The sequence below is a fragment of the Lagenorhynchus albirostris genome, chromosome 4 (assembly GCF_949774975.1).
Source record: "Lagenorhynchus albirostris chromosome 4, mLagAlb1.1, whole genome shotgun sequence".
Lineage (NCBI taxonomy): Eukaryota > Metazoa > Chordata > Mammalia > Artiodactyla > Delphinidae > Lagenorhynchus > Lagenorhynchus albirostris.
The window spans coordinates 23068382-23082365 of NC_083098.1; the positions used below are offsets into that span (position 1 = coordinate 23068382).

General features: G+C 40.4%; 1 protein-coding gene across 5 annotated transcripts in view; it reads right to left on the reverse strand.

Annotated features, from left to right (window-relative positions):
* Window positions 1–13984, reverse strand: part of INPP4B (inositol polyphosphate-4-phosphatase type II B) — a 728360-nt gene that overhangs the window by 212623 nt on the left and 501753 nt on the right. For all 5 annotated transcript variants that reach the window (XM_060147684.1, XM_060147683.1, XM_060147686.1 and 2 more), the window contains one exon: window positions 1139–1250. In XM_060147684.1, the coding sequence (XP_060003667.1) occupies window positions 1139–1250 (112 nt within the window). The remainder of the gene's footprint in view (window positions 1–1138; window positions 1251–13984) is intronic.

Below are 13984 nucleotides of genomic sequence, written 5' to 3' on the forward strand. Positions count from 1 at the left end.
CATGACATCACCATGGCCCTGACATTTGCAAGCAACCTGATTCAGACATTGGTCCTCACTGGAATGTGTTCGTGACCTGGATTTTATTCTGAGGGATAGTAGGGAACAGAGAAGAATGAGGCTTGGGGATGCGGTAAGACCCTAGCCTATGCTGGGCAAGAACAATATTTTTTTGAAAGGCAGTTTAGATTTTATTTATTTTGGTAAAGTTAATGATTTGTTAAGTGTTAGATAAGCACTGCACCGTCTCCCATGTAGATGTACCAGAAATTAAAATATGCTCCCAGATAAGCAACACTAAGCCAGAAAATAGGTCACAATAGACCTTGTCATTAAAAAAACGCTCATTTATGAAAAGGTAGGCATTCTAGTACACAAACAAATTTATTTCCCTGGGGGAAAAAAAAAAAAACTATTAGCAGTTCGTAAATCTGTCCCCTGCGTCTCAGTAAAACAGGCAATCACATTCCTAAGACAGGACTTTAGACTAATACTTATATCAAGTCTCTCTCTTAAAGAAAAGAAAGCAGAAAACAAGTAAAAGCCCTGGATATTGATAATACTGGGGTTTTTATCCTGGCCTTCAAGGAAGCTGCTTCGCTCCCAGCTGGCATCGCTCCTCAAGCAGAGCTCCCCCTCCACCGTTTACTACTTCCTGCTTCTCTCTCTGCAATTTCACAAGGCACAAAGTTGTTAAATCTGTCCTCCTTCACATAAAAACGAAATCCAAATTCCAACTGCATCTCTTTCCAAAGAGAATTTCGAGAGCGGAGAAGTGGTTACTTTTGGCAATAGGCCTTCCAGAATCTTCTGTGCATCTCACATAGGGTTAATTATGGCAGGATGCAACAGTGATCAATACTTTTTTTCGAACTGAGAAGAGGTTGTGTCCACATGGGAGCCAGCTACAAAGAGAATGGTGTTTTGAATGGTGCATGGCTTTGCACAGTTCCATGCAAATAGGCTGTCGGGTTACGAGGATGAGACACACTTACGGTACTCCCATTCCAAAGCTGATTTCTCATTTAGCTTTGGAATAATGAGATTTCATACCCCACAGAGGTAGTGGCGATCCAGGCAGCTGGCAAAGCTGATCGTTTCTAATTTAATCTGTGCAGTGAGCTGACTGGGACCCTACCTTTTGTCCCTGCACATCTGTCGTGATGTGGTCGGCTTCCCCATCCTCAATCTCCCCCATCTTCACGACACTGACTTGTATGGTGCCAACAACCTTGCCACCATCTGAAGTTCTGCAATCAAAAATAAAGGAAGCGGAAAGGTGAGAATCATCTCTTCCCTGAAAGTATGTCCAAACATGTTTGTTTCTGAAAACCACTAACACCGCTCTTTACTTGCGTTGCTTGTAATAAACAAATCTGCTTAAAATACATTGAAACCTGTTACTAGAATCACGAATTGGTGTGGTAAGTGCACGAAGCTACCTCATGAAGGTTAAACCATCTCACGGCTCTCAGGAGTGGCCGCCAAGATCATGGATCCGTGCCCTGTTTGGTAACCCCTTGTCACTACAACGGCATCAGCCATGGCTCCTCTATACCAATCGCATGGGATATTGTGCTCATCGATTACAGAAACTACAGCTGAATAAAACAGAAGAGAGTACAGATAACCCTATATTCCTCTATGACCGGCCATCGGCTATAACATCTGATTTTGTGCCTTTTCATTTTTCTTTCTCAGAGACCAGGTAAAGAAGATTCTCTCCCAGCAAACATCAGAAAATCACAGTACATGAAGACAGAAATTAACCACTGAGATCACTGAGAATGATCCATTACTTTTTCGGGTAAAGAAACTGAGATTCATGAAGATAGGAAGACTCATCCATGGAAACAAACTGGCAAAGCCAGAAACCCAGGTTTTTATCTTCTTTAAGTCTGTTGGTCATTGAACAACTCTTCTCAACTCAATGATGATGAAATTCTATTATTAAGATTTTCCTCATCATCACTGTCATCAACATACAAACTTTATGGCTGACAATAATAATGAAAACCTAAAATAAAATTAACAACCACCAGGCTTCCCTGGTGGCACAGTGGTTGACAGTCTGCCTGCTGATGCAGGGGACGTGGGTTCGTGCCCCGGTCCGGGAGGATCCCACATGCCGCAGAGCAGCTGGGCCCGTGAGCCATGGCCGCTGAGCCTGTGCGTCCGGAGCCTGTGCTCCACAGCGGGAGAGGCCGCAACAGTGAGAGGCCCGCATAACGGGAAAAAAAAAAAAAAATTAACCACCACCATCCTTTAACATTCTCAAATTTTCTTTTCTGGGCAAGAAAATATACAGAATAAATGTTGGCATCATGTCATGGGAACACTGTAATACATAATGATATTCTTCCCTTGCACCTTTTTTTAAGATAGGTAGCAAGTCACCCATTGGTATGGGGTGTTGCTGTAACCTATATCTAAGCCTAATTGACCAAGCGACACTTTATTTTCTTTATTTAGTCATTTTATATTCTTTCTGAAAAAAATTTTTTATTATGGAAGTTTCCAAACACACATCAAAGTAGAGGTGAGTACAGTGAATCTCCACATACCCATCACCACCCACCTTCAACAATTCCCAGCATTCTGCCTTTCTTGTTTCATCCATCCACCGGCCCTTCCCCAACTTTGTTTTTTTTAACATCTTTATTGGAGTATAATTGCTTTACAATGGTGTGTTAGTTTCTGCTGTATAACAAAGTGAATCAGCAATACATATACATATATCCCCATACACCCTCCCTCTTGCGTCTCCCTCCCTCCCATGCTCCCTATCCCACCCCTCTAGGTGGTCGCAAAGCACTGAGCTGATCTCCCTGTGCTATGCGGCTGCTTCCCACTAGCTATCTATTTTACATTTGGTAGTGTATATAAGTCCATGCCACTCTCTTACTTCGTCCCAGCTTACCCTTCCCCTTCCCCATATCCTCAAGTTCATTCTCCACGCCTGCGTCTTTATTCCTGTCCTGCCCCTAAGTTCTTTATACACAATTTTTTTCTTTTTTTTTTTTAGATTCCATATATATGTGTTAGCATACGGTATTTGTTTTTCTCTTTCTGACTTAACTTCACTCTGTATGACAGACTGTTGGTCCATCCACCTCACTACAAATAACTCAATTTCATTTCTTTTTATTGCTGCGTAATATTCCACCATATATATGTGCCACATCTTCTTTATCCATCCATCTGTTGATGGACACTTAGGTTGCTTCCATGTCCTGACTATTGTAAATAGAGCTGCAATGAACATTTGGGTACATAACTCTTTATGAATTATGGTTTTCTCAGAGTATATGCCCAGTAGTGGGATTGCTGGGTCGTATGGTAGTTCTATTTTTAGATTTTTAAGGAAGCTCCATACTGTTCTCCATAGTGGCTGTACCAATTTACATCCCCACCAACAGTGCAAGAGGGTTCCCTTTTCTCCACACCCTCTCCAGCAATTATTGTTTGTAGATATTTTGATGATGGCCATTCTGACTGGTGTGAGGTGATACCTCATTGTAGTTTTGATTTGCATTTCTCTAATGATTAGTGATGTTGAGCGTCCTTTCATGTGTTTGTTGGCAATCTGTGTATCTTCTTTGGAGAAATGTCTATTTAGGTCTTCTGCCCATTTTTGGATTGGGTTGTTTGTTTTTTTGATATTGAGCTGCATGAGCTGCTTGTAAATTTTGGAGATTAATCCTTTGTCAGTTGCTTCATTTTTTAAATTTGTGTTTAACTTTAATCTGAATATGAACAGTGTCTTTCAACCAATTCCTTCAAAATGTCACTATTTTATTACTGGAGGTGTCAGAAAACAGGAATAGGAAAATTAGTATAAGTAGTTTACTAAAATGCTAATTAAAACAATAAGTTAGGCGAAAAGGAAACCCTATTGTTACCAGATCATAGGAAGATTTTTCTCAAAATATATAAAGTACAAATTTAAACACATCTTTTGAATTATGATTTTAAGAAAACCAAAATAGAAAAACTCTGGTGACATATACATAGCTAATGTCATAATGTAATAAAATAAAGATTATGTACATAGAAAACTACAAATGGTTTACTTAAATAGTATATTAAGGTTCTTACTAAAATATAAAATAAAATGCTTCTTGGTGATTTTTAAGTCAGTGTAAATCATAATATTGACTCAATTATTTTAAATTAACAGAAAACTTAAGCATTCATTACAAAGAAGATGTGTATACAGATGACAGTATAATCTATGATTTTGTAAAAAACTACATTAGCTTCAATTCTGGGATGATTTTAACAATTAATTATACCATTTTCCTACTTGAAAATGACATAATAACTTGTCATAAATCATGACTTGACATACCTCTGTACAATTCTTTAGTACCCGATAGTGAAACAGATATTTTAATAAAAGCCCTGGTTCTACTCACAGGTTTTTCTAGAAATTTGCAGACTTCTTTTTCCCCCAACCCGATACTCCATAACAATTAAAGACACCTTTTTTTTCTCATAGGCATTGTTGAAAATTTTTGCTGGAGCAAACTGAGCTTAATTTCTAGGTATACAAAGCTTAGGTTTAATGTTTCAAATTTTTTCATTGACTAAAGCAAATAATGTCATAATGATTTGAATGAGAGGATAGATTTATCACACCCTCTCCCAGGACTGGGTAATAAACCAACACATGCAATAACAGTTAAAAGTGTGAACTCAGGAGTTTGAGTTATCTGCCAGTTTCATGACCTTGGACAAGGAACTTAACCATGTGAAAAAAACTAATACATGCAATAAGAGTTAAAAGCGTGAACTCAGGAGTTTGAGTTATCTGCTAGCTTCATGACCTTGGACAAGACACTTAACCATGTGAAACTTTGTAAAATGGAGATGATAATTTTGTTTTAAGGATTACATTGTGACACGATTTATGTCAAGTTCCCAGCACAATGACTTACACAAAATAAGTGCTTCTTCCTACCCCCGCTTCATCCCAGTAGTAGTAGTAGTAGCAGTATCAACAGAATTGCTATTGTCATTAAGGTATTATATTTCATTCAATTCTCTTTAGAAATTTTACTAAAATGGGCATCTAAGATTATAGTAAAAGATTATAGGATTTCAGGACACATGCATTTCAAGAGTGATTAAGTGCTCATTAGAGGTACAAAGACTTAGTAATGACAGATGATGTTATAAAGCTTACATTCCTAGAAGTGCAAAGCACATAAGTTTATAACCAGTTACAATACAAAGTGAACCTTTCAAAGTTCCAAAGGTAGATGAAGAAGCAATGCACCATGGGAGTATGGGAGTAAGCTTCCGAACTCTAGCTTTATTTATTCCCTTTAAAAAAGCTTCTGGTTGCTTTTTAAATACAGGCATATCTTGTTTTATTGTGCTTTATTTTATTGTGCTTTGCTTTTTTGGAGCTTCACAGATATTGTGTTTGTTTTTTACAAATTGAACGTTCGTGGGAACCCTACGTTGAGCAGGTCTATCAGTGCTATCCTTTCTAAAAGCACTTGCTCACTGTGCCTCTGTGTCACATTAGATATAGGGACACTAGAGAGATTCTAAAACCTTTTTCTTTTTTCACAAACCATTTTGGATAAGAATCTCTGAGTACCCTAAATCATGCTTCTTCCCCTGAGATTTGTGGGAGACAGAATGGGGAATTCAGGTTATAAACTTAAGAACTAAACACAAGACACCCAAAATCATGGGTCATCCTGTCAGTGAACTGCAATGTGAAATGTAGAAGCTGTTTCCTATTTATTCTGTAACAACTGACAACCCACAGAGCATGGATATTCAACACTTCTCTTCAATCAGGACAGTCACAACTGAAATACCTATTTCATGTTTCCAAACGCTGTTTCAAAGGTGATTTCAAAAAAATTTAGAAAAAAATCATTCTTAAGTGATTAATGATGCTTTCAATTAATCACCCATCAAGTTCAGGAGGCTACTACTAATTGCTTAACCATTATTCATCACCAAAATTGCACTAACTTTTATCTAATAGAAATTCATCCTCTCTGCATGGGAGATATATTGAAGAGACTTCTAGGCTAGGAATCAAAAAACCAATACTCCATCCAGCTCAGCTGCTCACTAGCTATGTGATCAACAACATATTGCTTCAGTTCCCTGGATTTCAGTTTCTGTTACTGCAAAGCAAAGAATTGGTCTTTGACAGTTATCATATTAGCACTCAAGCTTCGTGCTCTGACATGGTTGGGATCCATCAGTTGATCTCATCATAGGCATCATAGGCTATCATGGGCTGATACAGCCTTGGGGAAAATCTTGGGCACATCCTAGCCTCTTCTCCTCACTCCCCACCTTCCCCTCCAACCTCTCCCCAAAACAAATGAAGCAAACAAAATGCATGCCAAACCTAGAAAGTAACTTTAACACTTACAGTCAAATACAAGGGCTAGTTTTCCTTATAGTATCCACTGTATACGTATATATTTTACTGCCATTATGGCACTGCAACTTGGCGCTTTCACAAGGATACAAATTTGACTGAACTAAGAAACAAAAGAGGTCTTCGTACACTTTCCTAGCAATTTATATGGCAGTAAGAACAGGCTGCAGTAATAAATAACTATCTCAATCTATAGGAAGAAGAAAAAAAAACTATGTCATTTCACTCTCTTGCCAGGTCATTACCATTGCTTAATGCAGAGAGCTATAAGAGAAGTAAAAGATGAATAGTTCATGGCAGCCACATTATTTCAATCACAACATCAAGCTCCTATTTCCCTCAGCAGGTACACTTAAATATTTAACCATGCCAACGAGATGGAAGGCAGAGAAAGGGAAAATTTCAGCAACGCAAATCTACACTTCCTTATCACTTAGTTTTTCAGCATGCATAATACATTAGTGATTAAGTTTCTTTAAAATCTTCCTTTAAAATAACTCCCCTGGGACTTCCCTGGTGATCCAGTGGTTAACACTTTGCCTTCCAATGCCGGGGATGAGGTTCGATCCCTGGTCGGGGAGCTAAGATCCCACATGCCTTGCGGCCAAAACACCAAAAACATAAAACAGGAACAATATTGTAACAAATTCAATAAAGACTTTAAAAATGGTCCACATCAAAAAAAAATCTTAGCTTTTCACGCCGGAAGCTCCGAGCTGAAGTGCCTGGGGCTAGGCCTCTGAGCCCCGCGCCCTCTGAGCAAGGGAAACCGGGTGAAGCACAAAGGAAAAAAAAGCAGTGGAAAAACCAGCAAATCTTCTTGGAATTCAGACATGGTGGCAAGAGATGAGAAGAAGTATTTCCTGGGGGCCCAACAGTGTCAAACAGATTAAGAAATAAAAACATATCACCCGAGACTTCCGGGAAGATGGCGGAAGAGTAAGACGCGGAGATCACCTTCCTCTCCACAGATACACCAGAAGTACATCTACGCGTGGAACAACTCCTACGGAGCACCTACTGAACGCTGGCAGAAGACCTCAGACCTCCCAAAAGGCAAGGAACCCCCCACGTACCTGGTTAGGGCAAAAGAAAAAACTAAACAGAGACAAAAGGATAGGGACGGGTCCTGCACCAGCGGGAGAGAGCTGTGAAGGAGGAAAAGTGTCCACACACTAGGAAGCCCCTTCGCGGGTGAAGACTTCGGGAGGCGGAGTGGGGGAGCTTGGGAGCCGTGGAGGAGAACACAGCAACAGGGGTGCGGAGGGCAAAGCGGACAGATTCCAGCGCAGAGGATCGGGCCGACCGGCACTCACCAGCCGAGAGGCTTGTCTGCTCGCCCGCCGGGGCGGGCGGGACTGGGAGCTGAGGCTCCGGCTTTTGTCGGAGCGCCGGGAGAGGACTGAGGTTGGCGGCGTGAACACAGCCTGCAGGGCGTTGGTGCGCCGCGGCTGGCCGGGAGAGAGTCCGGGGAGGGGTCTGGACCTGCCGAAGAGGCAAGAGACTTTTACGTCCCTCTTTGTTTCCTGGTGCACGAGGAGAGGGGATTAAGAGCGCTGCTTGAGAGGGCTCCAGGGACGGGCGCGAGCCGCGGCTAAGATTGCGGAGCCCAGAGACGGACATGGGACGCTGAGGCCGCTGCTGCTGCCGCCAGGAGGCCTGTGTGCGAGCACAGGTCACTAGCCACACGCCCTTCCGGGGAGCCTGTGCAGCCCGCCACTGCCAGGGTCCCGGGATCCAGGGACGGCTCCCCCGGGAGAGCGCACGGCGCCCTCAGGCTGCAGCGTCACGCCGGCCTCTGCCGCTGCAGGCCCGCCCCGCACTCCGTGACCCTCCCTACCCCCCGGCCTGGGTGAGCCAGAGCCTCCGAATCAGCGGCTCCTTTAACCCCGTCCTGTCTGAGCAAAGAACACACGCCCTCCGGCGACCTACACGCACAGGCGGGGCCAAATCCAAAGCTGAGCCCCTGGGAACTGTGAGAACAAAGAAGAGAAAGGGAAATCTCTCCCAGCAGCCTCAGAAGCAGCGGATTAAAGCTCCACAATCAACTTGATATACCCTGCATCTGTGGAATACCTGAATAGACAACGAATCATCCCAAATTAAGGAGCCCTGTGGATGAAAGGCTCTTGGTGCTGCAGCCAGGAGTCAGTGCTGTGCCTCTGAGGTGGGAGAGCCAACTTCAGGACACTGGTCCACAAGAGGCCTCCCAGCTGCACATAATATCAAACAGCAAAAATCTCCGAGAGATCTCCATCTCAACGCCAGCACCCAGCTTCACTCAACGACGAGCAAGCTACAGTGCTGGACATCCTATGCCAAACAACTAGCAAGACAGGAACACAACCCCACCCATTAGCAGAGAGGCTGCCCAAAATCATAGTAAGTCTACAGACACCCCAAAACACACCACCAGACGTGGACCTGCCCACCAGAAAGACAAGATCCAGCCTCATATACCAGAACACAGGCACTAGTACCCTCCACCAGGAAGCCTACACAACCCACTGAACCAACCTTAGCCACTGGGGACAGACACAAAAAACAACAGGAACTACGAACCTTCAGCCTGCAAAAAAGGAGACCCCAAACACAGTAAGATAAGCAAAATGAAAAGACAGAAAAACACACAGCAGATGAAGGAGCAAGATAAAAAACCACCAGACCTAACAAATGAAGAGGAAATAGGCAGTCTACCTGAAAAAGAATTCAGAATAATGATAGTAAGGTTGATCCGAAATCTTGGAGATAGAATGGACAATAGAATGGACAAATTACAAGAATCAGTTAACAAGGACCTAGAAGAACTAAAGATGAAACAAGCAACGATGAACAACACAATAAATGAAATTAAAAGTACTCTAGATGGGATCAATAGCAGAATAACTGAGGCAGAAGAACGGATAAGTGACCTGGAAGATAAAATAGTGGAAATAACTACTGCAGAGCAGAAAAAAGAAAAAAGAATGAAAAGAACTGAGGACAGTCTCAGAGACCTCTGGGACAACATCAAACGCACCAACATTCGAATTATAGGGGTTCCAGAAGAAGAAGAGAAAAAGAAAGGGACTGAGAAAATATTTGAAGAGATTATAGTTGAAAACTTCCCTAATATGGGAAAAGAAATAGTTAATCAAGTCCAGGAAGCACAGAGAGTCCCATACAGGATAAATCCAAGGAGAAATACGCCAAGACACATATTAATCAAACTGTCAAAAATTAAATACAAAGAAAACATATTAAAAGCAGCAAGGGAAAAACAACAAATAACACACAAGGGAATCCCCATAAGGTTAACAGCTGATCTTTCAGCAGAAACTCTGCAAGCCAGAAGGGAGTGGCAGGACATATTGAAAGTGTTGAAGGAGAAAAACCTGCAACCAAGATTACTTTACCCAGCAAGGATCTCATTCAGATTTGATGGAGAAATTAAAACCTTTACAGACAAGCAAAAGCTGAGAGAGTTCAGCACCACCAAACCAGCTCTACAACAACTGCTAAAGGAACTTCTCTAGGCAAGAAACACAAAAGAAGGAAAGGACCTACAATAATGAACCCAAAACAATTAAGAAAATGGGAATAGGAACACACATATCGATAATTACCTTAAATGTAAATGGACTAAATGCTCCCACCAAAAGACACAGATTGGCTGAATGGATACAAAAACAAGACCCATATATTTGCTGTCTACAAGAGACCCACTTCAGACCTAGAGACACATACAGACTGAAAGTAAGGGGATGGAAAAAGGTATTTCATGCAAATGGAAACCAAAAGAAAGCTGGAGTAGCAATTCTCATATCAGACAAAATAGACTTTAAAACAAAGACTATTAGAAGAGACAAAGAAGGACACTACATAATGATCAAGGGATCGATCCAAGAGGAAGATATAACAATTGTAAATATTTATGCACCCAACTTAGGTGCACCTCAATACATAAGGCAAATACTGACAACCATAAAAGGGGAAATCGACAGTAACACATTCATAGTAGGGGACTTTAACACCCCACTTTCACCAATGGACAGATCATCCAAAATGAAAATAAATAAGGAAACACAAGCTTTAAATGATACATTAAACGAGATGGAGTTAATTGATATTTATAGGACATTCCATCCAAAAACAACAGAATACACATTTTTCTCAAGTGCTCATGGAACATTCTCCAGGATAGATCATATCTTGGGTCACAAATCAAGCCTTGGTAAATTTAAGAAAATTGAAATTGTATCAAGTATCTTTTCTGACCACAACGCCATGAGACTAGATATCAATTACAGGAAAAGATCTGTAAAAAATACAAACACATGGAGGCTAAACAATACACTACTTAATAATGAAGTGACCACTGAAGAAATCAAAGAGGAAATCAAAAAATACCTAGAAACAAACGACAATGGAGACACAACGACGCAAAACCTGTGGGATGCAGCAAAAGCAGTTCTAAGGGGGAAGTTTATAGCAATACAAGCCCACCTTAAGAAGCAGGAAACATCTCGAATAAACAACCTAACCTTGCACCTCAAGCAATTAGAGAAAGAAGAACAAAAAAACCCCAAAGCTAGCAGAAGGAAAGAAATCATAAAAATCAGATCAGAAATAAATGAAAAAGAAATGAAGGAAACAATAGCAAAGATCAATAAAACTAAAAGCTGGTTCTTTGAGAAGATAAACAAAATAGATAAACCACTAGCCAGACTCATCAAGAAAAAAAGGGAGACGACTCAAATCAATAGAATTAGAAATGAAAAAGGAGAGGTAACAACTGACACTGCAGAAATAAAAGAGATCATGAGAGATTACTACAAGCAACTCTATGCCAATAAAATGGACAATCTGGAAGAAATGGACAAATTCTTGGAAATGCACAACCTGCCAAGACTGAATCAGGAAGAAATAGAAAATATGAACAGACCAATCACAAGCACTGAAATTGAAACTGTGATTAAAAATCTTACAACAAACAAAAGCCCAGGACCAGATGGCTTCACAGGCGAATTCTATCAAACATTTAGAGAAGAGCTAACACCTATCCTTCTCAAACTCTTCCAAAATATAGCAGAGGGAGGAACACTCCCAAACTCCTTCTACGAGGCCACCATCACCTTGATACCAAAACCAGACAAGGATGTCACAAAGAAAGAAAACTACAGGCCAATATCACTGATGAACATAGATGCAAAAATCCTCAACAAAATACTAGCAAACAGAATCCAACAGCACATTAAAAGGATCATACACCATGATCAAGTGGGGTTTATTCCAGGAATGCAAGGATTCTTCAATATACGCAAATCTATCAATGTGATAAACCATATTAACAAACTGAAGGAGAAAAACCATATGATCATCTCAATAGATGCAGAGAAAGCTTTTGACAAAATTCAACACCCATTTATGATAAAAACCCTGCAGAAAGTAGGCATAGAGGGAACTTTCCTCAACATAATAAAGGCCATATATGACAAGCCCACAGCAAACATCATCCTCAATGGTGAAAAACTGAAAGCATTTCCACTAAGATCAGGAACAAGACAAGGTTGCCCACTCTCACCACTCTTATTCAACATAGTTTTGGAAGTTTTAGCCACAGCAATCAGAGAAGAAAAGGAAATAAAAGGAATCCAAATCGGAAAAGAAGAAGTAAAGCTGTCACTGTTTGCAGATGACATGATCCTATACATAGAGAACCCTAAAGATGCTACCAGAAAACTACTAGAGCTAATCAATGAATTTGGTAAAGTGGCAGGATACAAAATTAATGCACAGAAATCTCTGGCATTCCTATATACTAATGATGAAAAATCTGAAAGTGAAATCAAGAAAACACTCCCATTTACCATTGCAACAAAAAGAATAAAATATCTAGGAATAAACCTACCTAAGGAGACAAAAGATCTGTATGCAGAAAATTATAAGACACTGATGAAAGAAATTAAAGACGATACAAATAGATGGAGAGATATACCATGTTCTTGGATTGGAAGAATCAACATTGTGAAAATGACTCTACTACCGAAAGCAATCTATAGATTCAATGCAATTCCTATCAAACTACCACTGGCATTTTTCACAGAACTAGAACAAAAAATTTTGCAATTTGTATGGAAACACAAAAGACCCCGAATAGCCAAAGCAATTTTGAGAACGAAAGAAGGAACTGGAGGAATCAGGCTCCCAGACTTCAGACTATACTACAAAGCTACAGTTATCAAGACGGTATGGTACTGGCATAAAAACAGAAAGATAGATCAATGGAACAGGATAGAAAGCCCAGAGATAAACCCACGCACATATGGTCACCTTATCTTTGACAAAGGAGGCAGAAATGTACAGTGGAGAAAGGACAGCCTATTCAATAAGTGGTGCTGGGAAAACTGGACAGGTACATGTAAAGGTATGAAATTAGATCACTCCCTAACACCATACACAAAAATAAGCTCAAAATGGATTAAAGACCTAAATGTAAGGCCAGAAACTATCAAACTCTTAGAGGAAAACATAGGCAGAACACTCTATGACATAAATCACAGCAAGGTTCTTTTTGACCCACCTCCTAGAGAAATGGAAATAAAAACAAGAGTAAACAAATGGGACCTAATGAAACTTAAAAGCTTTTGCGCAGCAGAGGAAACCATAAAGAAGACCAAAAGACAACCCTCAGAATGGGAGAAAATATTTGCAAATGAAGCAACTGACAAAGGATTGATCTCCAAAATTTATAAGCAGCTCATGCAGCTTAATAACAAAAAAACAAACAACCCAATCCAAAAATGGGCAGAAGACCTAAATAGACATTTCTCCAAAGAAGATATACAGAGTGCCAACAAACACATGAAAGAATGCTCAACATCACTAATCATGAGAGAAATGCAAATCAAAACTACAATGAGATATCATCTCACACCAGTCAGAATGGCCATCATCAAAAAATCTAGAAACAATAAATGCTGGAGAGGGTGTGGAGAAAAGGGAACCCTCTTACACTGTTGGTGGGAATGTAAATTGATACAGCCACTGTGGAGAACAGTATGGAGGTTCCTTAAAAAGCTACAAATAGAACTACCATATGACCCAGCAATCCCACTACTGGGCATATACCCTGAGAAAACCATAATTCAAAAAGAGTCATGTACCAAAATGTTCATTGCAGCTCTATTTACAATAGCCCGGAGATGGAAACAACCTAAGTGTCCATCATCGGATGAATGGATAAAGAAGATGTGGCACATATATACAATGGAATATTACTCAGCCATAAAAAGAGACGAAATTGAGCTATTTGTAATGAGATGGATAGACCTAGAGTCTGTCATACAGAGTGAAGTAAGTCAGAAAGAGAGAGACAAATACCGTATGCTAACACATATATATGGAATTTAAAAAAAAAATGTCATGAAAAACCTAGGGGTGAAACAGGAATAAAGACACAGACTTACTAGAGAATGGACTTGAGGTTATGGGGAGGGGGAAGGGTAAACGGTGACAAAGCGATAAAGAGGCATGGACATATATACACTACCAAACGTAAGGTAGATAGCTAGTGGGAAGCAGCCG